Source organism: Chlorocebus sabaeus, chromosome 20 (assembly GCF_047675955.1).
Source record: "Chlorocebus sabaeus isolate Y175 chromosome 20, mChlSab1.0.hap1, whole genome shotgun sequence".
NCBI lineage: Eukaryota > Metazoa > Chordata > Mammalia > Primates > Cercopithecidae > Chlorocebus > Chlorocebus sabaeus.
The window spans coordinates 24846982-24873258 of record NC_132923.1 but is presented as its reverse complement, the minus strand read 5'-3'; the positions used below and the strand labels follow the sequence as shown (position 1 = coordinate 24873258).

General features: G+C 51.3%; 1 protein-coding gene across 4 annotated transcripts; it reads right to left on the bottom strand.

Moving 5' to 3' along the window:
* Nucleotides 1-9554: 9554 nt before the first annotated feature.
* INKA2 (inka box actin regulator 2) lies at nt 9555-22542 on the bottom strand. 4 transcript variants are annotated; one of them, XM_073008485.1, is made up of 3 exons: nt 22330-22542; nt 13433-13619; nt 9555-10859 (listed from the first exon to the last, which is right to left on the bottom strand). In XM_073008485.1, exon 3 carries the CDS (start codon nt 10857-10859, stop codon nt 10023-10025), a length of 837 nt encoding a protein of 278 aa, XP_072864586.1. In that variant the 5' UTR covers nt 13433-13619; nt 22330-22542; the 3' UTR covers nt 9555-10022. The 4 variants fall into 4 exon arrangements, with proteins under 4 accessions (XP_072864586.1, XP_007975763.1, XP_007975766.1 ...); XM_007977572.3 differs by lacking the exon at nt 13433-13619; XM_007977575.3 differs by lacking the exons at nt 13433-13619; nt 22330-22542 and adding an exon at nt 21962-22323.
* Between the last annotated feature and the right edge of the window lie 3735 nt (nt 22543-26277).

The window sequence follows — 26277 nt, the reverse complement described above, 5'->3', positions numbered from 1 at the left end:
TTGGGGGATGTATGTTCTTTGGGCATGCTGAGAAGCAGCCTCCTGTGGTTCTGGGCCCAAGGTGTGACATACATTTCCCACTAATTGCTTCTCTCAAGAAGCAAGAGATTGGCTGTTCCTCTTGAGGAAAAACCTTAATAAACCTTCCCATTTTAAACAGTGGTGTGACTCTTATTTTGAGCTGTTGTTTTCAATGAATTTTTTTAAAGTTTAACCATGTTCAGATTTTTGTGCTAAATGTTGTAGGACATGCAAATCAGAACAGGACATGATCTTATGGGCCCTACCAACAAATATTCATTGCACTTCTGCTGTATGGCAAGTGCTGATCTGCATGCTGGGGAAACAACAGTGAACAGTACAGACTCGGATCCCTTTCCTCATGGAGTTTTTATCTTTAGAAAAGTGTCAAAGACAACTGTTGTGTAATGATAAGTGCTTTGAAGAATTAAGTGGTGTAAAGGGGCAAGAGTACTAGGCAGAGGGAATGTGGTGGTAGTAGTTTAATAGCTCATTGAAGTTGATATTTAAGTGTTCAAAGTGAGCAGCCCGTGCAACTGCCTGCGGGAAAGAAGGATTTTCCATTCCTTGGGGAAAGGATCTGTGCCAATGCCATGAGGCGGACATGTGCCTGGTGTGTTGAAGACTAGCACGGAGGTCAGTATGGATGGAGCAGAGTGAGCAAGTGGGAGAAGAGTAGTAAAAGAGAGGTAATGGGATTGAGTAGGGGGAAATTTCCCACAGCATTTACTCTGTGTTGAGTCCATGGAAAGGATTTCAGCAAAGGGTATAATGTGATCAACTATAATATGCCATCAGGAGCGCTCTGTTGAGCTGAGAATAGCCTGTATGAGGACAAACACGAAGCCTGATACCACTTAGAAGACGGAATCATGTGAGGAACGGTGATTTGGACCATAGGGGTAGCAGTGGAGTGACTATATTCTAGGTGTATTTTGCAAGTGGAGCCAACAGGATTTACTGACACATAAGAGTATAATAGGAGACAAGGAAGAATCTAAGATTTGGGCCAATAATCAAGTGAAGATTATGACAGGAGCAGATTGGAAGGAGAATGACGAATGGGCAGGAGTTCCATTTTGAACCTACTGTGTGTAAGAAGTGTGTCATGTTCTAGAGGTTTATAATAGGCAGTTGGATACGAGTCGAATTCAGCAGAAGCAGTCTGGAGAGAACATTCAATATTTTAAAACATGAAGCTATATAGGATCACTAGGGTTGAGTGTGGATAGAAAAGAGGTCCCTGAGGAATTCTATCAAGAGGTTGAGAGATGGAGAGGAATTAGCAGAGAAAGATATGGAGGGCACTGGTGACTTTGATGGACTGTCAGTGGAATGGTTGGGGACAGTGTCTGGAGTAGACACAGGAAAAAAGGGGAAGAAAAACAATGGAGACATCAACCATGGATTGCCCTATTAAGATGGGTGAAACAGTGCATATTTCTGTGCTAAGGGGGATGACCCATTGAGAAGGAAAACAGTAAGCTAAATGGGTGAAGTCTAGTATCAAAGACGCTGACTCAGGAGTGTAGGTGGGCATAGTTGCAGGAGGGAAAATGGTATGTGGGTATAGAGAAGGTCTCAAGGAAAGTAGTATGAGATGGGACAGATGTTTTCTGTTCTGGGAGAAATTCCTCAGAGGGCGTTTGAAGTAGGCCTTTAAGAAAAGGTGGGATTTTCAACAGGTGAGAGTAAGGAAGAATATTACAGGCAGGTTTCAGGAAAAAAGCAAGTGCAGAAAACAGAAATGAGCAAGAAGTTATCTAGTTCCATCTAGTGTTGGGAAATGTGGAAGGAATTAGGCTGGAAGAATACATTGGGGCCATGTCATGGCTGGCCTTGAAACAAGAAGTTAACTAGTAGGTTGAATTAAATATCTAGGGCATAGGAACCACCTCAGTGAGGCTTGGTGAGGGCAGGGATGGAGAAATTTCAGACCTGAGTAGGATGAAAATCACAGTTGTAAGGGTTACTGTGTATGAATTCTGATGGTTCTCTCACTCTTCATTTCTCACTTCATTTCCCCCCCTTCTCTAATGAAGATGACCTCTAAGGCTATGACTCCCAGACAAATGTTCCACTTAGAAGGGAACCAGCATTAATTGTTTGGCCCTCAAAGATGTTAAAGAAAATTGAAGAGAAAAATCTCTTTTTCTTGCCCCTGTATTCCTCTGCTTCACCTGACATGATTCTGCTCTTCTCAGACTCTTTAGCAGAGGACCTGGCTCCTACTGGGCAGGCAGACTGTTGGTATCCTCCCTGTTTTCCTCTCTACTCTTCAGGAACAGCATGAAACAGCAGCCCCTCTATCCCATCCTAGTGATCTACCATATCGTATTGAGAAGGCTTAGTGGGGACTCTTCCTTAATCCACCCCCATCTGTTAGCTGCCAATGTTCCCGCCAGGATCCCATCATCAGACCTCTTGTGGGTGAGAGGAAGGGCACAGGCCACACTTCTCTAACCCCTGTCATCCTTGCCCTTAGCATCACTAATGTCTCCAGTTGCACAGGTTGGGGAGTTTGACGCAGCCACCAGGATCAAGGGAACTCTAAGCATGCAGACTTCTCAATGGAAAGTAGGACTTGGAATAGTGTACTAGGCACTAGGACCTACCTGTCTTCCTTGGAGAGGGGATACATGTACATGGAGAAATTTACAGAAGATATTTGATCCTTATATTCCCAGCAGGGTCCTGAAGCCTAGGTCAGAAGCTTTGGAATTATTTGGGCCCTTGAAATCACTGACATAAAGCCTAACTGGGATACGAATTTTATTTTCTGGAATCTGAATTGACTTAACAGATGCTTGGAACTTCAGAGCAAGAATTCTAACACCTGCTTAAGTCAATCTGGCCCATTGCTTACTATGATAACTCAGCTCCCTAGGCCAGTTGTATGGTGTGGGAGTGCAAGTGGAGGCCCTGGGCCAGGACAGGGAGGTGATCTGGGGGATGATACTAGCTTTGGCACCTCTGCTCAGGGAGCTGAGGCTATGCAGGGATTTCAGTTGCCGTTACTCCATTTGGAAGAACTTCTGTTGCTGCTTTTTTAATGCCTATCTGCCCATCCCCCACCCCCCACTTTCCTACCTCTTCTACACAAATGACTATACTCCTGCTGCCTTACTGGCAGCTCAATCCCTGGTAGGGAGACAATGCCTGGAGTGTGGCCAGTAGTGGAGCCGGAGGCATGGAAGGCGCTGAACACCCAGCTCTCAACTTCCTTCCCCATTGCCCTGCCCTGACCCTCCCTCCATAATCACAATGATGGGAGGAGAATGTAGCAGACTCAATGTCCCCAGTGGGGCCACCAGCATAGCAAGTTAGAAAAAATCTTTGGGTAGGGTAAATCTGGGACCAGATGATGTTGCTAAAAGGACAAGGAGATGAACCCGGCCAGGAAGACGAGTGGAAAGGGATCGAGGAAGAAAGGGAAAAAATGTGGAGGATAGAGTAAAGGTGACTTCCTCTGGAATGGAAATTGGGACCCACTTGGGATTGAGTAGATGTGGGAAGTGGCTGTGATCATCTGAAGGGCCTGAGTTCTGGATAGCCAATAATAGCATGACAATGGGGACAAGGAGCTGAGTGGGAGGGGTGAGGATGAAGGCTCACCAGACGGCCTACATTAAAATAGAATTGGCCTGGGAAGCTAGGGTGGAGAAGCCAGAGCACCAGGCCAGGGACAAAGGGGACTGCCCAACAGCTTGGAGAGGGTGCTGGGGACAGAGAGTTTTCCTGCTCTCTTGAAAGTGACTGACCACAGCTCCCCCTCTTCTGGAGAATGGGCTGAGGACAAGAGTGAAAAACAGGCTTTAGGAGGCAGCTAAGGAGGCCTTGACTGCTGGTCTTCCCTGAAGCAGGGGATGGGCTCAGCCCAGTGCTCACTTTGAGAAGTGGAGGTCACATGGGAACCCTGTGCTCAGTACTAGAGGTACAGAAATGAATAATGAGTATTTGCCACCCAGGAGGTACAGCAACGTAGAGGGGAAGACAAACATGCACAGAAGTAAGTTACAAAATAAGTACTGGCAGTGGGGGAACTGGATTCCTCAGGAAACAGCATATGCAAAGACCTAGTGGCATGAAAAGAACCCAAGCTTGGCACACTCAGCCCATCACCTTGGAGGGTAAAGTGGGTGGGATCTAATTGGGCAGGACTGGGCTAGACACCAGGGAAGACAGGAAACAGGATGAAGTGACAGGAGCTCGCAGACAGATCCCGCATTCAATCCTCTGTCCTTCAGACCCTGAGCAGGAGGCGGTGGTGGGGCAGGCGGGGCTCAAGTAGAAGCATGGGAAGGGGCCCAAGTGAAAGCTCAAGGTGAGGCAGGGGGAAAGCAAGGGAACCACAGAAAAACAAAACTTGATTCTTCCTTTGGATGAGGACAGCTTCTCCTGCAAACTAGCAGCCCCCAGGCAGCCTCAGATGGGCTCCTGAGCCACCCTTCCCTGGCCAGTTGAAGGAAGCTGGGGTTATCACATTCAGAATGGAGAAGGCTCAAAAAGGGGCAAGGCAGACAGCCCAGAGCCAGGTCGTGGTGGGTAGAACCAGAGAGAGTGGGGGTGTAGAGCTCACAGGAGCTGGTTTTTGGCAGTGTTTCTGGTATGTCCCTGTAAAGGGCCAGTATCTTGAGGCACAGGCCCAGAGGGGCATATAGGTGAATAGGTTCTGTGAGTAGAAGCCAGGAACTGTGCGCAGCTGTGGCCTGAAGCTAGGCATAGAATTCTGCTCTTTCTCCTCAGACAAAGATGCAAGGAAAAGGGAAAGCATGCGGTGATTGTCATGGTTCCCTTGTCAAATGAGTATTGCCCCAAACTGTGTTCAGGGACACACTGCTCTTCAGTGTCCTCTCCGACCAGGAACACAGAGGCACTTTCAGGGGACGGTGTGTGTGTGTTTGGTGGCAAGGACGAGGAGGACTCCAGTGGGAGAGAAGAGTGTAAGAAGGCAGGGACTTTGTTTCGGGGACATTGGCAAGGCTGACTTCATTGTGGTGTCCGTGCATGTGCATGTGTGCTCCAGAGCTGGGGTATGTAGATCTGGGGCTTAGAGGGGGTGGACAGAGTGATATGTCAGGACTCACTGAAGGGTAGACAGCCAGGAAGTAAGTCCTCTGTCAAATCCAGAGGGAATCTGGAAGAGAGGCTTCATCATACTGTTTATTTTAGGGGTTGGGTGGAGGAGGCAGAAGGAAGGCAAGGAACATCCTAATAATCGTGCTAAGGGGATGACTGCAGTTTGAGCTTCTTACCCCTAGGCCTTTCTGGCTCAGTCACCCTTTCTCTGGCAGCACCAGCCTGAGCCCTGAGACCTCTCATGAAGGTGGGCTTCACAGATTCCTCCATCTCATCAGGAGGGAATGGATTTTAGGAGGACAGCCACAGCATCTTTAGGCCATTAGTTTCCAGGGTGGCTGGAGGGCAGGAGGAAGGGAGCGATGTGGGGGCTGTAGGGGTCTCTGGCAACTAGGGCTTTAGAGAGCAGAAAGAGCAGACCAGAGGCTTCTCAAAACCACTAGGACTTGGCACCTTCAACTCTTTACCCCTTGCCAAGAATTTGAGGTCCTTAAGGGTTGACTGTGAGGGGCAGCTAGGGTGTAGTGGGTGGGAATGTTTCCTAGAGCAGGTCCTTAGGCCGTCAGGTCCTCAAGCACCTTTTCTCCAGCTCAGCCCTTCCCCACCTCCACACCCCCCGCCTCCCCAGTACATGTCGTCGTTTGGGGAACAGTGTAAATTTGCCATTTAGCAAATAGCCCATCTGGGTGGGTAGTATTTTTACAGTGTACAAAAACATGTCACCTATTGTCTTCTCTGATCCTTGCTACAATCCTGTGGGATATTAAATCAATATAAATGTTTTGACAGAAGAGACCAATGCTCAGAGAAAGCATTTTTTTTTTTTTTTTTTTTTTTGAAGCACTTTTGCCTTGGGTCACATGGTTAGTGCCTCTACTAAGGGGATGGGTAGTCCAGTATCTGCTGAGCTTCCACTTTGTTCCAGGCAGTGCTTGGCCCCTAGGTGCATTATGTCCTTTAAATCTCACAGCAGCCCCACATTATCACCTTTCACAGATGAGAAACATGAGGTTCAGAGAGGTCAAGCAACATGCTCAAGCTTCCACAGTGACAGAGAGGGTTCTCCAATCTTAACTCCAAGTCTAGTGCTCATACCATGGTGCTGGCAGAAGTGCCTTAACTGCACTGGATGGGGAAGGCACCTGAGGTGGGTTCTGGCTGCTCTGGAGAAGGTGGGGACAGGCTGTGTCTTGCTCTTGTCCAGGCCACGTAGGAAACGATGGTGTGACTTGGGAAAGTCCCAAGGCCCCGGGAAGGAGGTGGGGATGTGGAGAGGACACAGCAACCTTCCTTGGGGCAAGTTTGGGTTCAGAGATCACCCTAAGGGGTGGGGCGCAGGGGAAGTGTCTGAGGTGGAGGGAAAAGAGAGGTCCCAGGTCTGAAAGGTTGGGAAGAGAAAGAGAGGAGGGAGACCAGGCAGGCCCCACTAGCCATGCCCAGCAGGGACTCTTTTCTGTTCCCTGGGCCACAAAGATGCAGGTGGAACCCTCCACAGATACCTGGGCCAATCAGGTGGCCCTTGTACCTGCTGGGGAAGTGGGCCAGGTGCGGGGTGGGGCTACATGTCAGGGAGGGTATTAAATGAGCTTCTAGCTCATTTGCATGTCCTAATTAACCACAAAGCGCCCCCCCAAAGGAAGAATTAAGCTGTCTGGTTTCTCTCTGCTTACTTCCACTATCTCCTCCACATACACACTGCTTCCCTCTCCCTACACCTTCCTGTATACTTAGGCCCTAGGCATTCACATTCACCTCTTCCCTCCACTACAGTAAAATACAGCCTCTGTCATTGCCGTGGCAGGTGTCCAGGGGGAAGGGAAAAGTAAGTCTCCTCCATTGGACAGTCAGCATGCCATTTATGATCCACGCAGGACCATGGATAATATGGGAGGACAGATTTTGCTCTTGTTCCTCTTGATTTGGCTTTGGAACAGATATGGACAATTAGTGGGATCGTCTGAAAAGCACAAGATTGCAAGTCAGTTGGAACAGATTCAATCCCAGTTCCACCACTATGTGACCCTGGACAAACTGCTTAACTTCTCTGAGCCTGTCCATGTAAAACAAGAGCAACCGCTTTCAGTGTGTAGTGAGAAGGAAATAACAGAGGGGAAGGTGCTGGCACCTGTAAATCAAGTTGACAGCAAGTGTTGCTTCCGAATTTTTTGTTCTGGCCCAAGTTGAAATAAGTTTTCAGTCCCCCGAGTCTCTTCTGACTAACCAATGGTTCAAAGTCTGCTTATTTTCCACTGCATCCGTTTGAGAGCAGGAGTTGGGTCCTTTTCATTGCTCTGTTCTTAGCTTTCTATAACAACGCCTGATGTTGGGAGGTGTTCATAAAGTTTTGTTCAATTTATCCAAACCACTGTGACCAGTCCACGAAACAGGTGAATTGTGGACGAATGTCCAAGAAGTACCTTGGTTTCCCATAGACTCATTCCAGACTTGGAGCTGGTGGCATCTTGAATAATATGCTAGTTGGCTTCTCCACCAGCCAGCAGCCCATGACCTCCTCCTCTCATGATTCAGTAGGTGGAATCTTTACATGCACTTTCTGTGTGTGTGTGCACATGCACACGCACACACACACACACACTACCACCACCACCTCCACCATCTCCACCTCCAAAGGCAGCCACAGCAAATGTTCCCTCACTCAAAACTGAAATGTTAGTATTCTCTGGGAAGACACAAAGGATTTGCAAGGGCTGGCTCCACCAGAATGGGCTTGCTCAGTTGGCAAACTCCAGGTAGAGAAGTAGCAAGAAAAGGACAGGGGTTTTGGAGCCAGATAACCCAACCCTCTGTTTAAATCTCTCCTTTCCTTTGCTAGCAGCCTAATCTGGGCAGTTTACATGACCCCTAATAACCTCCATAGATGTGTCTGGAGAACAGTGCCTTCTAGGGTCATTCTAAGTTTGAGAGATGTGCACACTACCTGACAGATAGATAGTAAGTGCTCAAAAAAACCCAAAAAGCATGAGCTCCTTCCTCCCTCCTGTAGCTCCCCCACCAAAAATGAAACATCTTACCATTTGCGTAGGATTTGAGGGTGACCCTAACCACCGCGGCTGCGCCCCCATAACCCCATCTTGAGCTCTGCCCCTCTCTCTACTCTCCCCAGGGATCCAGGAAGCAAGCAGAAGAGGCTTTTCTTACTATTTTGCCTCTCCAACTGGCTATTAATGCTTTGAGGGTGGGAAGGCATCCTGCCCCTAATTGCAGCTGTCACACCCCATCAGGCTGAGGGACAATTGGTGGGAGGCAGAGAGGGGCAGTGGGAGGGTATGCCCTCCTGGCTTGCTCAGCCCAAGAGAAGATCCACATTGTCTTTTCCCAGCCAGTGAGTGTTCCCTGCTGGAGTGGGAGGGACAGTGGCTTCCCAGGGTGGTCCTAGGCAGCCCTCCTGGGCCACGTGCCCAGAGCGGCTTTAGAAAAACCAGAGCTGAGCTGCCGCCTTGCCCTTCCCCCCTCCGTCCGGCCGCCTCTGGGTGAGGAGGGAACAGGAGGCCTGGGGCTGCTGCATCTAGTGAGGAGGCGGCCACGGAATGGAGCTAGGAATTTTAAAATCAAGTGGCTATTTCTTCTGGGTTCACCTTTACCTCACTGGTGAATTGACTGTTCTTTGACCCAGGTGGGAGTTAAGTGCAAGAGGCAGGGGCTATGGGGTGCGGGGTGCTAAGAACTGTTTTTGTTGTTGTTGTTGTTGTTTAGACAGTTTTGCTCTGTTAGCTAGGCTGGAGTGCAGTGGCACGATCTTGGCTTATTGCAACCTCCCTCTCCGGGGCTCAAGCAATTCTCCTGCCTCAGCCTCCCGAGTAGCTGGGTTTACAGGTGTGTGCCACCACGCCTGGCTAATTTTTATATTTTTTAAAGTAAAGACGGGGTTTCACCATGTTGGCCAGGCTGATCTTGAACTCCTGACCTCAGGTAATCCGCCTGCCTCGGCCTCCCAAAGTGCTGGGATTACAGGCGTGAGCCACTGCGCCTGGCCTGCAGGGCGCTACGAACAGCTGGGGAGGAGTGTGTAACTCCAGGGTCCAGCTTCTACTCTGCAGTCAGGCCTAGGCTCTTCTGCCTCCTGGCTGCAGTTGTTCCTGGACAGGTAGCGTATCTAGGCTTGTTTCCGTATCTGGAAAATGGGATCATGCCTGCCTGCCTCGCTCACTTTCAAATGGGACCATGGAGATGAAAAGGCATTCAAACGGTCCAATGCTATGTCTACATCCTTCCTCCCATGTGCATGGGGGAGTGTCTAGGGCTTCCCCAGCTGTTCCTTACACACCGTACTCCTTATTTAGCTCATTTTCTCAGGGTCCAGGTATGGACTGAAACCTCCAAGGCAGGAAGGGATGACTGCTTGGGTTTTGCCTCACTGCTGCTCCAGTCCCAGGAGGCCCAGGGTTCAGTCCCTGTGCCTAGAGCAATGTCTTGCCAAAGAAGCCAACAGAAGGTTGGGAGAGCCATGGACAGGTCTTTATTCGGGGGCCTATCTGGGAAACCTGATGCTTCAGGGCTCTTTTCCATACAGAATGTTCAACGGAGGTCTTTGGGGGCAGTGGAGATGTCAGAGGGATTTTCTGATCTCCTCCCCTGCCCTCACCTACTGTCACCTCCAGCCCCAAAGTGAGTGTGTGCATGCCAGACACACACACACACACACACACACACACACACACACACACACACACCTTGCTCTCTAGCTACTTTTACCTGCTCCACCAGCCAGCCCCCAAGACAGCCTCTCCCAACCACATTCCCTTCAGCCCAGAGCCAAGAGCTCTGGCTTCTCCCTGCTTTCTGGGGGAAAGGAACTTGGAGTTGGGCTTTCAGGAGCCATACCGCCCACCCTCCCTCCTCCCCAGGGGCCCAGCACTGGGACCTGGCCCTTTCAGGTTCAGTCAACTTTCTGTCTCTAGGATTCAGACCCAAACAGCTGTGTTAATATCAAAGCCTGAGGGTGAGGGCTCCAGGGCCTTGGGGCAGCTTGTGGGAGGATTCTCCCCTCGCCTGTGCTCCCCGGTGCCTGGGAAGCGGAAATGTCCAGAGCCCTTGGAAAGGCTCCGCTTCTTGACTTTCTGTAAGCGGCCGGTTCGGGGCTCGGGGACAATGGGTGTCACCCAGCCTGGTTTCTCCTTCAGCAGGCGGTCACGGTCAGGCCGCACACTACGCAAGAACTTCTTAAAGATGTTTGCTGTCAGGGCAAACCTGCGGCCCAGCTCCTGGGGCTGGCCTTTCTCTCCTTTGGGTTCACGTGCCCCCCTAGTCTCACCCTTCTCCCCACCCTTCTCCAGTTCTGGCAAGTCTAGCCAATTGCCCACCAGGTCAGCAAAAACGTTGTCCCCTAACACCAGAGGCTGTCGATTCCGGCCCCGGGACATCAACGTGGAGGTCCAGTCATCCGGTTCCACTCGCTCTGGCCCCTGCTGAGCACAGCTTTGATGTGGCTGTGTCCTGGGCAGGGGAGCTAAATCCCTTCCACAGACACTCCTATGGGATGGAAATTTGGTGCTGCTGCCAAGAGAAGGTTGACCAGAGGGGGAACAGACTGTGGGCCTGGCAGGACCCCTGCCACCCTCCCAACAAGGATGCTCGCGCTGGGTCCTGGGACCTTCAGGGCTGCCTGGTGCAGGACCCCCTCCAGAGATCTCCAGCTGTTCCAGTGCTGTCTGCACCTGGAGAAGCTTCAGTTCTTGCAGTGCACCCATCATGCAGTTCATCTGATCCTGTAAGCCATCACCCACCTCCTTCATGGACATCTGCGAGGGAGAGAGAAAGCATGGGGCCTATGAGCCACAGGGGGCAGCAGTGCCTCTCCCAGCCCTGAACCTAGGTCCCCCCACTGAAACATGCACTTCCAGAGTCATCCAGCCTGCCACCAGCCCCATCTCTCTAAGCCTCGTGCAGTGCAGATCAGTGCTGGGTAAAGGAAATAATAATGGTAGCTAATTAGCTAAGGCAGGCACTGTCCTGAGAAGGCTCCCCCCACCCCATACACACACACACATACACACACACACACCCCACACACATATTTCATCTCCCCAACTACCCTATGAGGTAGTGACTAGTACTATTCCCATTTCACAGGTAATTCGCCCAAGATAAGGTAGTAAGAGGTGGGACTGAGATCAGCCTGAAGTGCACAGAGTTGTAGTGGTCATCCTCATCCTTTTTTGAGTCTGAGCCCTCTTCCTCCCTGGGCCTCCCTGAAATGACAGTGATGATGGTGGAAGAAACAATTTGTGAGAATCTGCTTTGTTACAAGAATTGTGCTAAGGACTCTATGTGCTTCATCTCATTTCATCTTTATATAGATCCTATGAGGTTGCTATTTTCTCTTTTTAACAAATGAGTAAGCTGGAAGGGGTGAAGTAACTTATGTAACGTCACACAGCTCATAGAGCTGGGACTCAAACACGGTACTGTCCCACTCCAGATGCTGTAGTCCTAACTACCAAATACAGGTTGAACATCCCTACTCCAAAAATCTGAAAGCCAAAATGCTCCAAAATCCAAAACTTTTTGAGACACAACATGACCGAAAGTGGCAAATTCTACCCTGACGTCACGTGGTAAGTGGTAGCCAAAACACAGTCAAAATTCTTTCATGCACAAAATTATTTAAAATATTGTATAAAACTACCTTTGGATTATGTGTATAAGATGTATATGAAACATAAATTTCATATTTAGACTTGGGTCCCATCCCTAAGGTATCTTCTTATACATCCCGAAGGTATTATATATATGCAAATATTCCAAAATCCAAAACACTTCTGGCCCTAAGCATTTCAGATAAGGAATACCCAAACCTATACTACCTCAAGACTCGAGATGGCTCGGCAGTGGTGCTAGGCTTTTTTTTTTTTTTTTTTTGAGACAGTGTCTTGCTATGTTTGCTGGGCTGCAGCACAGTGGTGGCTACTCTCAGACACAATCATAGTAGACAGCAGCCTCTAACTCCTGGCCTCAAGTAGTCCTCTGGCCTCAGCCTCCTGAGTAACCGGGACCACAGGTGTGTGCTACCTGCACCCAGAGCTGGACTTTAAGGCTACTCTGTCCTCTATAGGACAGTGAAGAAGGACTGAAAAGGGCATTAGGAGACAAGGAAGAGCTCAGATTCCCCAAGAGAAAGGGTAGGCCTGGGGTTTCCTGCAATTGCTGTTCACATCTGACTGGTCAGAAGGGAGACAAGGAGGCCAGGAAACTCCTGTTTGCTGAAAACCCAGTGCTTCTCAGCTTGCGTCTCCCTGCCAAACACCTGTCCTCTCTCAGCTGTTCTCAGACTTGGCTTCAACACTCTTCCTGCCTTCTCAGCCCAGTTGGCTCTGCTGCCCTGGCCAAGCCAGAGTGGGATGCTGGGGGCCAATTCTCCCAGCCCCTTTGTGGGTGTCTAAGGCCTGAGTCCTGGCTGCCAGCTGGAAGGGGCTGAGAGATTGACTTGGGTGAGGGCCGAATTTGGAGGCTGCATGGGGGCGGGGGGACTGTGTCTGATAACATTCACAAGGTTCCCAGTTCCTGGGCCCAAGCTGCCTTGGTCCTGCCAGCTCCCTCCCCAGCTCCTGATCAAGTTACCAAAAGCAAACCTCCTGTGCGGGGACCATCTGTTTCTTAAGCCCCCCAGAGACCCGTGGGATCATCTTACCTCCCAAGCTTGTCTTAATGCATAGAGCTAAACGCAGAAGGTGGAGGGATCGGAAGGGCAGGCACAGAGGCTCTGCAGGGCTGGGCTACAGCTGACCCTCTCAGGCTTCTGGGTCAAATCCTCCCCTGCCAACCCTGGCCCTGCTGGGGATGGGAGATTCCAGCCAGGCTCTCAATAAGCCAGCAGAAACAACACTAAAGAACAGTGGAGGGCTGACTGCCCTTGAGGGCAAGGAGGCCTTTGCTGGGGCATGGAGATTGCCCATGCTTTATGCACTTTCCCCAAGACAGGCAAGAAGAAATGGCAGTTCCAGGCCCTGACAGCCCTGGGATTTGCCAGAGTTTACACCATTTGAGTGGCGGCGGTGGCGGCAGCAGCAGCAAGGGACACGGAGCCTGTGGGACAGATGCACATGTTGACAGCCACTCTCTCTGGCCTCTTTGCTTCTACTCTCCTGACCCCTTCCTTTTGGAAGCACTCAGCTACAGCTACTAAGACCTAGAGCAGGGTCAGAGGAGACTCTAAGCCCCAAACCAAACTCAGCTCCTCCCTTGCAAGCTGCTTCTCCCTCTGACTTCCCTATTCTCTCCCTTCCTCCAATACCACTTTCCTTGTCTTCCCTACCTAGAGCCTCAGTCATTTTTGGCTTCTCCATTCAACTACCCCTGCTCCTGTCCAACTTACTCATGTTGGATTTTTCCTCCCGCAAATGTCACATATCTTTCCTTCCATCCTTAGGAATGCTGCAGAAGCCTCCTAGACGGCTTCCGAACCACCAGACACATGAGCACCTGATCAGTCTTCCCAGCACACATCTTCTGTCATCTTCGTGGCTCTCCAATGCCCAGACTCAAATCCAAACTATTTGGTCCTGCAGTCAAGATCCGCCGGGACAGAATTTCAACTTTCAGTTCCACGCATATCCCTACTCCCTGAGACATACCCCCTATGCTCCTGTTAGAAATCTTCTGTGATATTTAATATACTCTTCCCTGTAGTCCTGCCATTTATGTACTCACCCCATGTCCTCTATGCGTTTAAATGCTCAGTCCCTTGTGAAATATGTATTGAGTATCTACTCCTTGAGGACAGGGGCTGAGATCTATACATCAGTATGTCAGCCCAGAACCTCGCTAGCACCTGGCACTTGCTACATACGCATAAAACATATATTGAATACCACTGACCACCCCATATCACCCTCCAGCTGCTTGCTACCCTCAGATAGTAACTCACTACACAGGGAGAAAGAGCCAGGGCTGCTTCCCAAGGTTTCGTTTCATCCAGAGGCAAGGAGTCCGAACTGGCAGGCTTCCTTCCAGAAGGCTAAACCCAGCCCAGGTCGGAGGTAGAGGGAGGAATGAAATGACCCCATTCAATCTCTTCCAGTGTGGAAAAATCCAGAGGAAATAATGCTGACATTTTGCACAGTTTTCCAGTGAGAATGAATGTGTGGGTATGCATGAATTCAAGCTGCCCATAAAACAGAGGCCCTATGTAAGTAAGCAAGTGCTGAAACTGCACCCATCTGCAAAATAATATTCTGTATTGGTTAAGAACTTGGGTTCTGGAGACAATGGAACAAAGTTCAAATCTCAGCTCTGCCATGTAGTAGCTGTGTGACCTGGGCAAGTTATTTACATTCTGTTTTTCAATTTCTCCATTCTTTTTTTTTTTTTTTTTTTTTTTTTTGAGACGGAGTCTTGCCCTGTTGCCCAGGCTGGAGTGCAGTGGCACAATCTCGGCTCACCACAACTTCCACCTCCTGGGTTCAAGCAATCCTCCCACCTCAGCCTCCCAAGCAGCTGGGACTACAGGCACAGGCCAGCATGCCCAGCTAACTGTTCTGTATTTTTTGTAGAGACAGGGTTTCACCATGTTGCTTAGGCTGGTCTTGATCTTCTGGACTCAAGCCATCCTCCCGCGTCAGCCTCTCAAAGTGCTCGGCTAACAGGCGTAAGTTACCGCACCCGGCCAAATTTCTCCATTCTTTAAAATGGGAATAACAGTTTCTGCCTCATAAGCTATTGTGCAGATTAGGTGAGGTAATGTGTATCTGCATGAAACCAAGAAAGCATTAGGTGAATTCTGGCTGTTAATTTAAGACTTCCCATGTACTTCCACAACATTTCTTCCTTGGTGAAACTTAGCACATAGTAATGACAGGATTCCGTTCCTTATATCTGGTCTAATCAAGGAGAAGCACAAGGAGAAGGTCCTGTTTTTCCCTCCCCACCTCTGCCCCATGCAGGAGCTGGGGAGAGAAGGAAGGGAAGTCTTGGCACCCGCCTGCCCACTCCCAGCCACGCTTAGCCCAGCCACATCCAGGGTGCCGACACTGAAGGGCAAGAAGGCATCTGGGAGAGGGATGAGAAGGGAAGGAGGAGTTGGGGGAACCTGGGAGGACCACGGCAGTGGTGGGGCAGGAGTGTCAGCTGGGTCTTGACTAAGAGAGGAGCCAGCAGAACAGCCTTTCCTGGCTGACCCCAGGGGATGCCGTCACCCAAGGAGGAAGAGTCGGAGGCCAAGCTTGGGATCTGCCTTCTTCTTCCAGAGCTTGGGACCCTCTCAGGTCCCCGGGCTTCCCTTGCCTCAGGACCAAAGCGGGGAAAAAAGGGGATAGTAAGGGGGGTAGAGGAAAGGAGAGGGACCAGCTCAGATAGACAAAATCCCGAGCAAACATGAGTAGCTCTAAATCCATCTCCAGGCTGCAGGGTGCAGAGTTCCTCTGGAGCCTCTTAATGTCTTGGAGCCTCAGGTTCTTCCTCAGAACAGGCACCAAATCATACCTAACTTGCTCTCAGGTGTCAGCTGGGAGAATTCACAGGAAGGTCAACCTGGTCCTGATTTGTTTGAGTGGGAATGGATCCAACAGCAAGGAGATCCAAAAGAGATCCTCCTTTTAACCCACCCCTAGTCTCTCTCTCTCTCTTTCTCTCTCTCTCACACACAGAGCGAGAGCGAGAGCGAGAGAGAGAGAGAGAGAGAGAGAGAGAGAGAGAGAGAGAGAACCAACCTGCTCCACCATCAAAGGTAAAACCCTTAATAACCATATTCCAATGGAGATTGTGGGAATCCCCTCTGTGAAAAGCCAGGAAAGGTCTTCTCACCAGCTCCTTGCCTCCACCCCACCCCACAGTCCCTCCCCCACCCTCAGCGTCTCCGGAAGTCTGCATGTCAAACTTCAGTCTCCGTGGCTGCAGTTGAAACCAGCCCCTGGGTTCCTCACTGTATGAGAGCTGTTGCATGACAGGCACCCTCTTGGTGTTTGTGAAGGGCCCCACACTCATCTGGAGACCTGACTTACTCGGCCACATGACATTTGGGCAAAATCGCCCACCTTTTGGGTCTGGGGTTCTGAACCTCAGATGACAACTCCTGGTGTCAGCACTAGCCCTTTTCTCTGCACTGCCTGATCCCCACAGCTAAACTCTGAGGCCAGGCAGGTGGAGTTATCCCCACATAATGGATTAGGGAACCAGGGGGCTGGGAGGTCCATCTTCTCCCTCAGTGTTTCCCAGCATTCCTCCCCAGACCTCCTTCATGATTTTCACCCTATCTACACAGGACCTCGTCTCCATGAACACATCTCTTATCTGTTTATGTAAATAGTGTACTTATGAAGGAACTTGTGTGAAGTGTTTACACTTGCCATAGACAGATGGCACCTATCAACACACATCTTAAACTGAAAGCTTTCCTGGAGTATTGCCTCCATCATCCTGAGCACCACCAGTGGTTCCTCGGGTCTTGAGGCTTATTAGTGAGAGACCTGGGACCCCCAAGGCTGGCTTTCGCACTCCAGGCCAACGAGCTTTCCATGTCATCATAACCCCTGACCTCTTAGTCTCCTGGGATTGTTGTGAGAAGAAACCAGGGCAGCCAGCAGGAAGTGCAAAGGGCAGTTACCACCAGATGGGGAGGAAGAACATGAAGTCATCCTTTTGAGGGACTCCGAGACCTCCCTTTCACTGAGTCATCTGAAGAGGGAAGAGGAACTGCCTGCCTGGGGTTGGAGGGGAAGATGCAGTTCAGAACCAGATCCCACCGTCCTGGACTTCCAGCCCTGAGCCCCACAGAGGTTGTGTAGGGTCAGCTGGCCATGGATAGCACCCTACCCCCGGGCCCTGTTGGGGCCCTTTGTGGTGAGGGAGGAGCAGGGATGGGAAAATGTGACGCCAGCATCCTCGGCTCCCTTCCCAATCCCTCCCCTGGGCCCCGACTGATCCCGCAGCTGTGCCGTCCTTCCATCCATCTCACGCCCTCTCCCAGCTCAGCCAGAATCCTTTGACACAGGCTCCAGCTTTGCCCATGAGCCTGGCTGTGTGCCCTGCCTCACTTCCCCCACCCCATTACTCACAAGATCCCCACAAAGTTCCTTTCAGCCCCTGGGGAAGCTAGGAGGAGGCTGAGGGCCGGAAATGGGAAAAGCCCCACTGTGCCAAGTGGCCCATTCTCCAGCTCAGTGAATAGGGACCTTCACAGCCCCTCACACTTGGCTGGAACTCTCAACAGGAAGGTAAAGTGGAAACTGTGCCAAGAGCTGTAGGAGGGAGGAGGGTAAAGAAAGGAGGAAGTGAGGGCTGTGAAATGGATGGACCCACTTTCCCAACAGAACCCTCTATGGGGGTCACATGCTCAGGCAAGGGGCAGACAGATGGAGAGGGAATTCCAATGCTGCTTCTTCCTGGAGCTTGCCTCTTAGTCTCCGCAAGCCCTCTTCCCTCTGACCAGCTTTAGCTCCTCTCCATTGCAGTCAATCAACTTCCTCGAACATCCAAGGGACCTCAAGAACTTACCTTCTTTTTTTCCTTTCTGGTTCAGGCCTTATCTCTTGCCTGACTCTTATAATAACCTTCGAACTCATCCTCCTGCCTCAAATTCCTCCCTCCCTCCACCTCCACCTCTACCCCATATCACCTTCTGGATCCCAGGGCTGCTCTCCAATGCATACAGAAAAGGTCAGACTCTTTAGCATGACACCCAGAGTGTGTCCACGACAGCTCTTTCAGCACTGTTGCCCACTCTTTCTCTGCATTTTACCCTGTGCTCTAGGCAAACTCTAGCTGCTCTTCAGACATCCCCACCACTTCAGCTTCTGTACCTTTTGCTCATGTTGTTTCATTATCTGCCTGGATTGCTGTTCTTCTCCTGTGCGTGTCCCTATGTATCCCTCAAAGTCTAGTTCCAATGCTACCTCTTCCAAGACATGAAGCTTTCTCTAATCTCCCATTTGGAGTTTACTTCCCTCTCTCAGAGCACTGAACCTATGCTTGTTATATAACACAATTCCTCTATTTCTGCCCCAGAGGTCTGTATACATGTACCGGTTGAGAACATAAGCTCTGCAATCAGACTGGTGGGGTCTGAATCCTGGCTCCTCCGCTTACCAGCTCTATGACTGTAACCAAGTGACTTAACCTTCGCATGTCTTTATTGACTCATTCATAAAGTGAGAATAATGAAAGTACAACTTCTTAGTGTTGTTTTGGTAATTAAATGACATCATAAATTATATGTCTGGCATATCAATGTTAACATCAAGTAATGTTATTATTATATCTTCTATTAAACTGTGTGTTCCCTGAAGACAGGATCTGTGTCTGTTTGTAATGATAGTGCCCGTGCCCAGTAAATGCCCTAAACACAGTATGAACTCAATAACATGTTCTATCTATGAATGACTCTTATGCAAAACAGTCTGATCAATCCATCATCAACAGTTTACCAAGTGCTTACGACACATCAGACGCTGTCCTACATGTGAAGGACATACAGTTGGTGAGGCACTTAAATTGTCATTTGATCTTCACAGTAGCCGTATAAAGTAGGTATTTTAAACCCCCATTTTAGAGATGAGAAAACCAAGGCACAGAGAGGTTAAGTAATATATTAAGGTCACACAGGGCCATGATTTGAGTTGAAGTTGGTCTGACCCTAAATCTTATACTCGGCATTCTTCCCGATCACCACACTGCCTAACTAGTCACATAGTCACCTTTCCCCAACATTAAACATCAAAGAAGATGCATTATGAGATCCTTTGCAAAAGCTTTTTTCTGCCTCAGGAAATTTGCCTTTTTGCCCCAAGATCTGAAGGCTATTCCTACTGTATCTTCTCCATTTCCTACTTTTCTTCTCCTTATTTTGCCTTTAGGCCCCAGTCCTTACCCATCTGCCAGAAACCCCTGAACTTGTGGCCACTAAAAGCTAGAGAACTGCGTCCCCATGCCTCAGCTATGACAGACATTCTCAGAGATGGCCTCCTGCAACCTCTCCCTCCTCCAGGAAGCCTTCCCAGCCTGGCTGTGCTTCATGAGCTCTGATCACTCAGCCTTTACGCACTCTATTTGTTCTACACTGATCTGAACTCACGAGGGATGCCCTGTGAGCATCATACATCTGCCTCGTCTGTGTGCCTGTGTCTACCCCACTTATTGGCAGCCCACAAGGGAGCTGTGTGTATGGAACAGCTGGTCCCAAGGCCTGTGTTCAGGCAGGGCCCCTCTTTGGCGGCTGGAGGGAGAAAAGATGTGTTCCCTGCTGAGCTGTTGCAGCCCCAAGCCCTCATTCTAATGAAGAAGTGTGTCAGCTGCTGCTACTTCTCCTGCCACATTTCATCCCTGAAACCCGATCCCCTTCCCTTTCCAGGCAGAAGGAAAGGGCCAGCTCTCTACTTATCAACTAATTGAGCCAGGATCCCCAAACCCTCAGCCTTCTCCCAGCGCTCACCTGTTACAATGACATTTTCTGCTTCAGGGAATTGGGAAGTTCCACTACTTTGGTTTTCAGAAACACACTCTTCTTGTCTAGATTTTCTGGGCCAAGGACAGGGGTAGGATACAGGAGGGGAGCATAAAACACCCTTGACAAAGATAATTTCACAGCCTGTTAATGTTTTGTTTTCCAGCAGGTTTATCCCACAGTGTCTGCAGAGTGTGTGATTCTTGAGAGAAATTTACTGAAATAAATGAACATAGAACTTGACCAGTATTACAGGAGGCCATGCCTGTGTAAACATGAACTAAGGGCAGAGCCAGGCACACAATGTCTTCTGGGTGGCAAGGGAGATCCTGCCTGGGATGGGCCATTTGCAGTGCAAAAGCTCCCTAGCTCATGACAGAAACCAACTGTATTCCTTTCCCACCCCATTGTGACCTAGGGTATTAAGTCAACACCAGTCACAAGCAAGCTGCATTGAATTCAATCCCTGCTGTCCCTGGGCAAGGCAGCCAAAGGGCTGACCCTGGGCTAATTCAGCTCTAGTTTCCCTTTTGCTACTGTTGGGGATACTAAGGCACTGAGATTTGGCCCAGCTACCTAAGCACTGAACTGAGGTGTCAGGGAGCAAGTGACACTCTACTAGCTCTGTCTGTCCTTCTGCTCTGTCTCATCTCTGAGCAGGCTGGCATTGGGGAGGGGGCGGAGCACCATGGGGGGTAGTGCAGAGCTCTCCCATCTGAGTGTCATTCTGGGATCCAGGCCAGGCATTTGGCTTCCTCTCCAAGAGAGTCAAAGGCTGAAGCTGCTCAGACAAAGGGCCAAATGAAAGCTAATGGGGCGCTCAGTGACTTCAGCCTCTCCCTTTCCTCCTCCCAGGCATTGGGGGCTCAAGTCCTTGGCAGGAGGGGGTGCAAATCAAGATGTGAAGCTCAGCTCAGTGCAGATTTCTAGTTGCCTTTTTTATTCTCCTGGCATCCGTAGTCTCTGTCTTCCTCCCCTCACCACCTCCCACCTAGAGTGCTGTAAAAAATGCAAATCAGCAGGATTTAAAAATTCGAGCCTATGCCAGGAACACCCACAAACCCTCCATTAAGGCAGATCCTGAGGTGGGTGGTGTAGTCCCCAACTCGAAGCACAAAAAGGAGGATTCTATTAGATTCTTTTCTCAGCATGGGTCTTGGACCTCAGACATTATCTGTGATGACCTTGAGCTTGCTTTCTGGTACTGCACACATAAATGGGAAAAAATGAGAATTGTGTATGTGTACGTGTGGGCTGGGGCCAGCCATCCCAATCTGGCATGAGAAGCATGTGCAAACGACTATGGGAAGGGGCATGGTGTAAGTTCAGAAGAACAGCAATGAATATTCCTGTCTCTCAAGAAGTCTCTCTCTGAGTCAGTAACTTTTGCATCTGAGTGTCACCACAGAAAGGGCTCCAGGAGGAAGGGCTAGAAAGCGAAATGATGGTTGATGTGAGCAGGCAGACCCTGGAGTAGGACTGACAGGAAGAGTGCCAGGGTGACTTGGTCAGGAAGCATCAGTGAGAACACCTGCAGTTTCAAACTCTGCCCCCACCCCCAGAGCTGGCCCCTACCACACTGCCAATTTCCTTCCCAAGCAGGAAGAGTGTAGCCTTTGCAGGCAGGAGTGGGAAAGGCTGTCACAGAATCCGGAGAGCCATAAGCTGGCCCTTTCTAGATGCAGGTCTGCTGTTGTGTGGCCTGGGTGCCCCTGGCTCTGGAAAGTAAGAAGAAAGAGGAGAGCAGAAAAGTGAGACTGAGAAGAGTCGACTCCAAGAGAGACAAACTAAAAGAGATAAAAAGAGACGAAGGCAAAGACACAACAGAGCCTGGTGGAAGGAGAGATGGGCAAAGCAGAGACGGGGCTGTATGTGCATAACATTTGCGTGAATTCCGGTGGGTGAAGGAATAAGAAAGATGGCAGGTGGCGTGGGGGCGGGGGTAGTGGTATATGAAGCCAGTGAGAATCAGCCTGGCTCTCCCTAACATAGCTTTAGCGGACACCACTCCCCCGACTTCGGTGACTTCCCCCCTCCCCAGACTGAGTTACTTCTCCCCCTCCCTGCACTCCGGGGCCTCCGAACGCTCCCTGCGCACTCCCCAAGCCCAGACCTGACATCTGGCTGGGCCTCCGCAGCTCCCGCTCGCGATCTGCCAGGCAGAGCCCCTCCTCCAGCGCAGGGCCCTCCCCCGCCTTTCCAGCTGCCAGCCCCCTCCCTGCTGGCAGACAAGCCCAGGCAGACAGCCGGCCAAGCCTGCCCCCGCAGCCGCGCCAGCTCTGCCAAGCCCAGCAGAGCTGGGGGCCCAGGGTGGTACCGGCTCCCCTCGAGCTAGCAGTCCCGCTGACCTCGTGCCCGGGCAAGGATCAGGCCCCAGCACCTTCCTCCTCCCCGCGCCCCGCCCGCCGGCGCGCTCCAGGCCGGCCTGCGCAGCCCAGCACCCGGGCGCCCGCGTCCCGCTCCCCAGACCTTCGCTCCCGCGCTTTCCGCGTCGGCGGTGCGGGGGCCCCACTGCGTCCGAGTGCCTGGCCGTCTCTGGGAGTGCACTGTTTTCTCCCTGGGGGTTCTCTGTGTCACATTTCAGCCTGGTTGGCTTGCTCCCTCTGCCTCTCTGTCACTTGTTCTTGTCTTATCACAAATCTTTGCTTAAAGTTTCTTCATGGCCCCCTTTCCTGAGGACAAGCCCGGCTCTCTGCCTGCCGGCCCGCGTCCTCTCCTCTCTTCCCTGGCCCTCCTCCGCCCTGCTTACGCACTGGCCCCCCGGGTGCCCGGGCGGGGACCAGGTGCCCGTCGGGGCGGAGCAGTCCTCCCTGCCCGGGAGCCAGCTTCGCTCTTACCAGCTCCTGTTTGAGGCGACGCAGATAGCAGTCCATTTCCCTGCTCTCCATCGTCATGCGCCCATTTGTCGGGTTCGGTTCAAACAGAAAGTGCCCGGGTGGGACCCCGGCCCCACTGGAAACTGCGCGCCGGGCGGCCTCCCCGCCCCTGCGCCCGTAGCGCTAGCAGCGCGAAGCTGAGCCTGCGCTGGGAGCCCGGGACTTAGAGCCGCTTCCCCCGCGGCTGGCAGTGTGCGGTCGGTGCTGAGGGCGGAGGGAAAAGTGGGACAGCCAATGAGAATTCAGGGGGGCTGTCTTCAGCCAATGGGCAGGGCGGCCGGGGGGCCGGGCTGGGCGGTCGAGGCCGACCCTACCACGGTGTTTGCACGGGACCCGGGCGCAGCTACTGGCCTGGCGGGGACATACCTGGTCCCGGTCAGCGCGGCGGAGGACATCGTGATTCCAGGCCGTACGGCGGCCCCCAACGAAGCACATGACCCTCGTGTGGTCATAAAGGGAGAGCACGTTTTTACTGGGAGGGACTGGGTAGCGGTGTCAGTAAGAGGCAGAGTGCCATAGGGTCAGTCCCTTTCCCCAAACTCCGATCAGGAAGGAAACACCCCCACCCCCTCCGCTGCCATCCCCAGAAGTCCCTCAGAAGCTCTTTTCTCCCCGAAGAGGACCCTGGGAATGTGGCTCCCGCCTCACTCCTCGAGTGAGGTCCTCGAAGCCCTCCCCTCTCGGGCGGAGCGGAGACGCCGCCGCTTGGCCGGTTCACGCCTATCACACAAAGCCGCCGAGGGTCGGCTGCGCCCCTGGCAAGGCTGTAGGGCTGGGGATACTGAGTATGATAGGCGAGGCCCCCGCTCTCAAGAACTTACATGGGGGAGAAGGGGAGGCGAGATAAACAGGTAAACACATACACACGGTAAGCACGGTAATTTCAGACGATGATTTTTATGAAAACATGAAACGGGGTAGGGGGTGTGGCTGTTTTCCCTGGGGCCTTCAACGGGGTGGGCAGGGAGCAAGCCTTTCTCTTCCCAGGGCTCGGCGTCAGTCAACCTAGCTGACGCTCTGGCCTTTGGCGAAGCGCTCAAAGGCTGGGATGCTCCGATGTTATTCAAGCCGAACAGGAACCGTTTGAGCGCCAGCCAGGCCCTGGAGGATGAAGTTGCAGCCGATGGGCTCGGCAGACCGGCGGGGTTGCTCTTCCCAGCCCCAGCCCTGGACGCCCGGCTCCGCGCGCGCCAGCGCTGCTCCCTCCCAGCGCGGAGACGCCGCGCCCGGCCGGGCCAGCCGGGGACGATGGCGCAAAGCACAGAGAGTAATTAGGCAATTAGCGACGTGTTGTTTCAAGGTAATTAACGGGGGAAAGTTTGCCCCAGGCAGGATTTGAGGTCTCTGAGTGGGACAACTGTAAGAACACCAGAGAAGGCACGAACGGTGCCGGCGCCGCGATCGGTCCGTCGGTGGCAGCCAAGAGTGCCAGATACGCTAACTATTGAAAGATGCGCGGGTGGCTCACGCCTGTAATCCCAGCACTTTGGGAGGCGGAAGCGGGTGGATCACTTGAGGTCAGGAGTTCGAGACCAGCCTTACCAACATGGTAAAACCCCATCTCCACTAAAAATACAAAGTTAGCCGGGCGTGATGGCCTATGCCTGTAATCCCAGCTACTCCGGAGGCTGAGGCTGGAGAATCGCTTGAAAGCGGAAGGCGGAGGTTGCAGTGAGCTGAGATCGCGCTATTACACTCCAGCCTGGGCAACAAGAGCGAAACTCCGTCTCAAAAAAAAAAAAAAAAAAAAAAAAAAAGACGGGGGAGAGGAGGAGGAGAGAGAGATACAGAGAGACACAGACATGTGGCACAGGGAGGGAGGAGGGACAGAGATGGAGGGTCTGAAGAGAGGGTCTGAAGAGAGGGAGGGTGAGAGAGAGAGAGAGAATTAAATCTTTAGAAGAGTTTGCAGAGTCCAGTTGAATGGCCTCCACTTAACAACCCCATGTCCTCTGTTATACAATAGCTCTTGCCCACAGCTTTCAGCCTAGCCCCAAGAGTCCTTTTGGGCAAAGCTGGGGCAGCTGTAGCCAATGCACACAGAAAAGAAAAAAGAGGCACAGTATGGGCTGAATTTGGTCAGTGACCGCTGGCCGAGCCCAGGCAACCCTGGCCCTACCAGTCTGAGCAGCATTGCCCCTCCTGCCTTTTCTGCAGCTGTGGGCAGAAATTCTCCAAGAGATCCCTTTCTATGGGACCCACCAGATGTTCAGAGTGAGAGCCGCCCCCAAGGACAGAGTTGTGGTTTCCAGTCCAGCTGAAGAAGTTCTGTAGTTGAATACTATAGGACTGGGATAGAAAGGACCCAGCGTTGAAATATAGTCCACAGAGGGGGCCTTTAATGCGGAGAAACACCACAAAATGGTTCCCCAAGTTGAAGGGCCTTGCTTTGCTCCATCTCCAGTCTCCAGCATGGTAGTCAGATGTAAGAAACTCTAAGTAAACGTTTGTGGATCTGTGGCTGAAATAGTGTTTTTGTTTTGTTTTGTGTTTTTGTTTTTGTTTTTTGAGACAGTCTCACTCCCAGGCTGGAATGCAGTGGTGTGATCTTGGCTCACGGCAACCTCCGCCTCCCAGGTTCAAGCGACTTTCGTGCCTCAGCCTCCTGAGTAGCTGGGATTACAGGCCGGTGCCACCACGCCTGGCTAATTTTCGTATTTTTAGTAGAGACAGGGTTTCACCATGTTGGCCAGGCTGGTCTCAAACTCCTGACCTCACGTGATACGCCCGCCTCGGCCTCCCAAAGTGCTGGGATTACAGGCATGAGCCACCATGCCTGGCCTGGTGAAATAGTCTTTAGGGTCCAGCTTAAGCCCCAGTTTTCTCCATCTCTGAGGCTTCATGGGCTGGAATCCACTTGGAAGTTGGGAGGCTGACTAGGGTTGAAAATCCAAAAGAAGTGGGCTGATCTCTTGGCAAGAACCTAAGATTGGGTGGTTAGGTCTTCTGTGCTGCTGACAACAGAGTATGACCTTGCACAAATGCTTTCCTTTTACTGGGCCTCGATTTCCCCTGCTTATGGGTTTAAACCTTTTTGAGTCTGTAACACTTTATACTCCTTACAAAACTCTCTTCTGGGCTGGGTGCAGTGACTCATGCCTGTAATCCCAGGACTTTGGGAGGCCGAGGTGGGCGGATCACGAGGTCAGGAGTTTGAGACCAGCCTGGCTAATATGATGAAACCCCATCTCTTACTAAAAATACAAAAATTAGCCCGGCGTGGTGGCGGGCGCCTGTAATCCCAGCTACTCAGGAGGCTGAGGCAGGAGAATCACCTGAACCCGGCTAAGGCAGAGGTTTCAGTGAGCCAAGATCACGACACTGCACTCCAGCCTGGGTGACAAAGCGAGACTCCATCTCAAAAAAGCAACTCTCTTCTGAAAACTAACTGTGAAGTAGTTAGGAGCAGGGGAATATTTACCCCATCTTGCAGATGAAGAATGTATTGTTAGCAAAGCCAGCTCACATTCCATCCATTTTCAGGTAGAGAGAGATAGCAAGAAAACAAATTGATAGTCATAATACCAGTGCAGAACTCAAAAGAGAAGTTTTAGACAAGTCTGAGGTGGTATCACTGTGTGGTTCCCACAAGACTTTGGAGGACAATTACTGTCTAACTCTGAAGTCCTTTCGTGGTGCTGGGCCATTGCAACTTACCTATTCCCTTGCTTCTGAGAAGGCCAATGTTACCCCAGGAGTGTGTGTGTGGGGGGGTCTCTCTCTCGCCTTGTTCCTGAAGAGGTAACTCTCATCTGGGCAGAGCAGGCAGGTGGAAAAAGTAGGAAAAATAGCTGCCTTCTGCTTTTTATTTTTAAAAAAGGATTTAAGTGATAGAGAATAAAGCCTGTTGCCATGGTTATATAAACATGGATAAATATTTCTGGGCTGAGGATGGGGGCTGGGGGACAT

Excerpts from the sequence above, each read along its gene's own strand:
- INKA2 (XM_007977572.3), bottom strand. The coding sequence starts at position 22,386 with ATGACGATGGAGAGCAGGGAAATGGACTGCTATCTGCGTCGCCTCAAA. Across the intron at positions 10,860-22,329 it reads GTCGCCTCAAACAGGAGCTG|ATGTCCATGAAGGAGGTGGG; the intron begins GTAAGAGCGAAG and ends TCTCCCTCGCAG.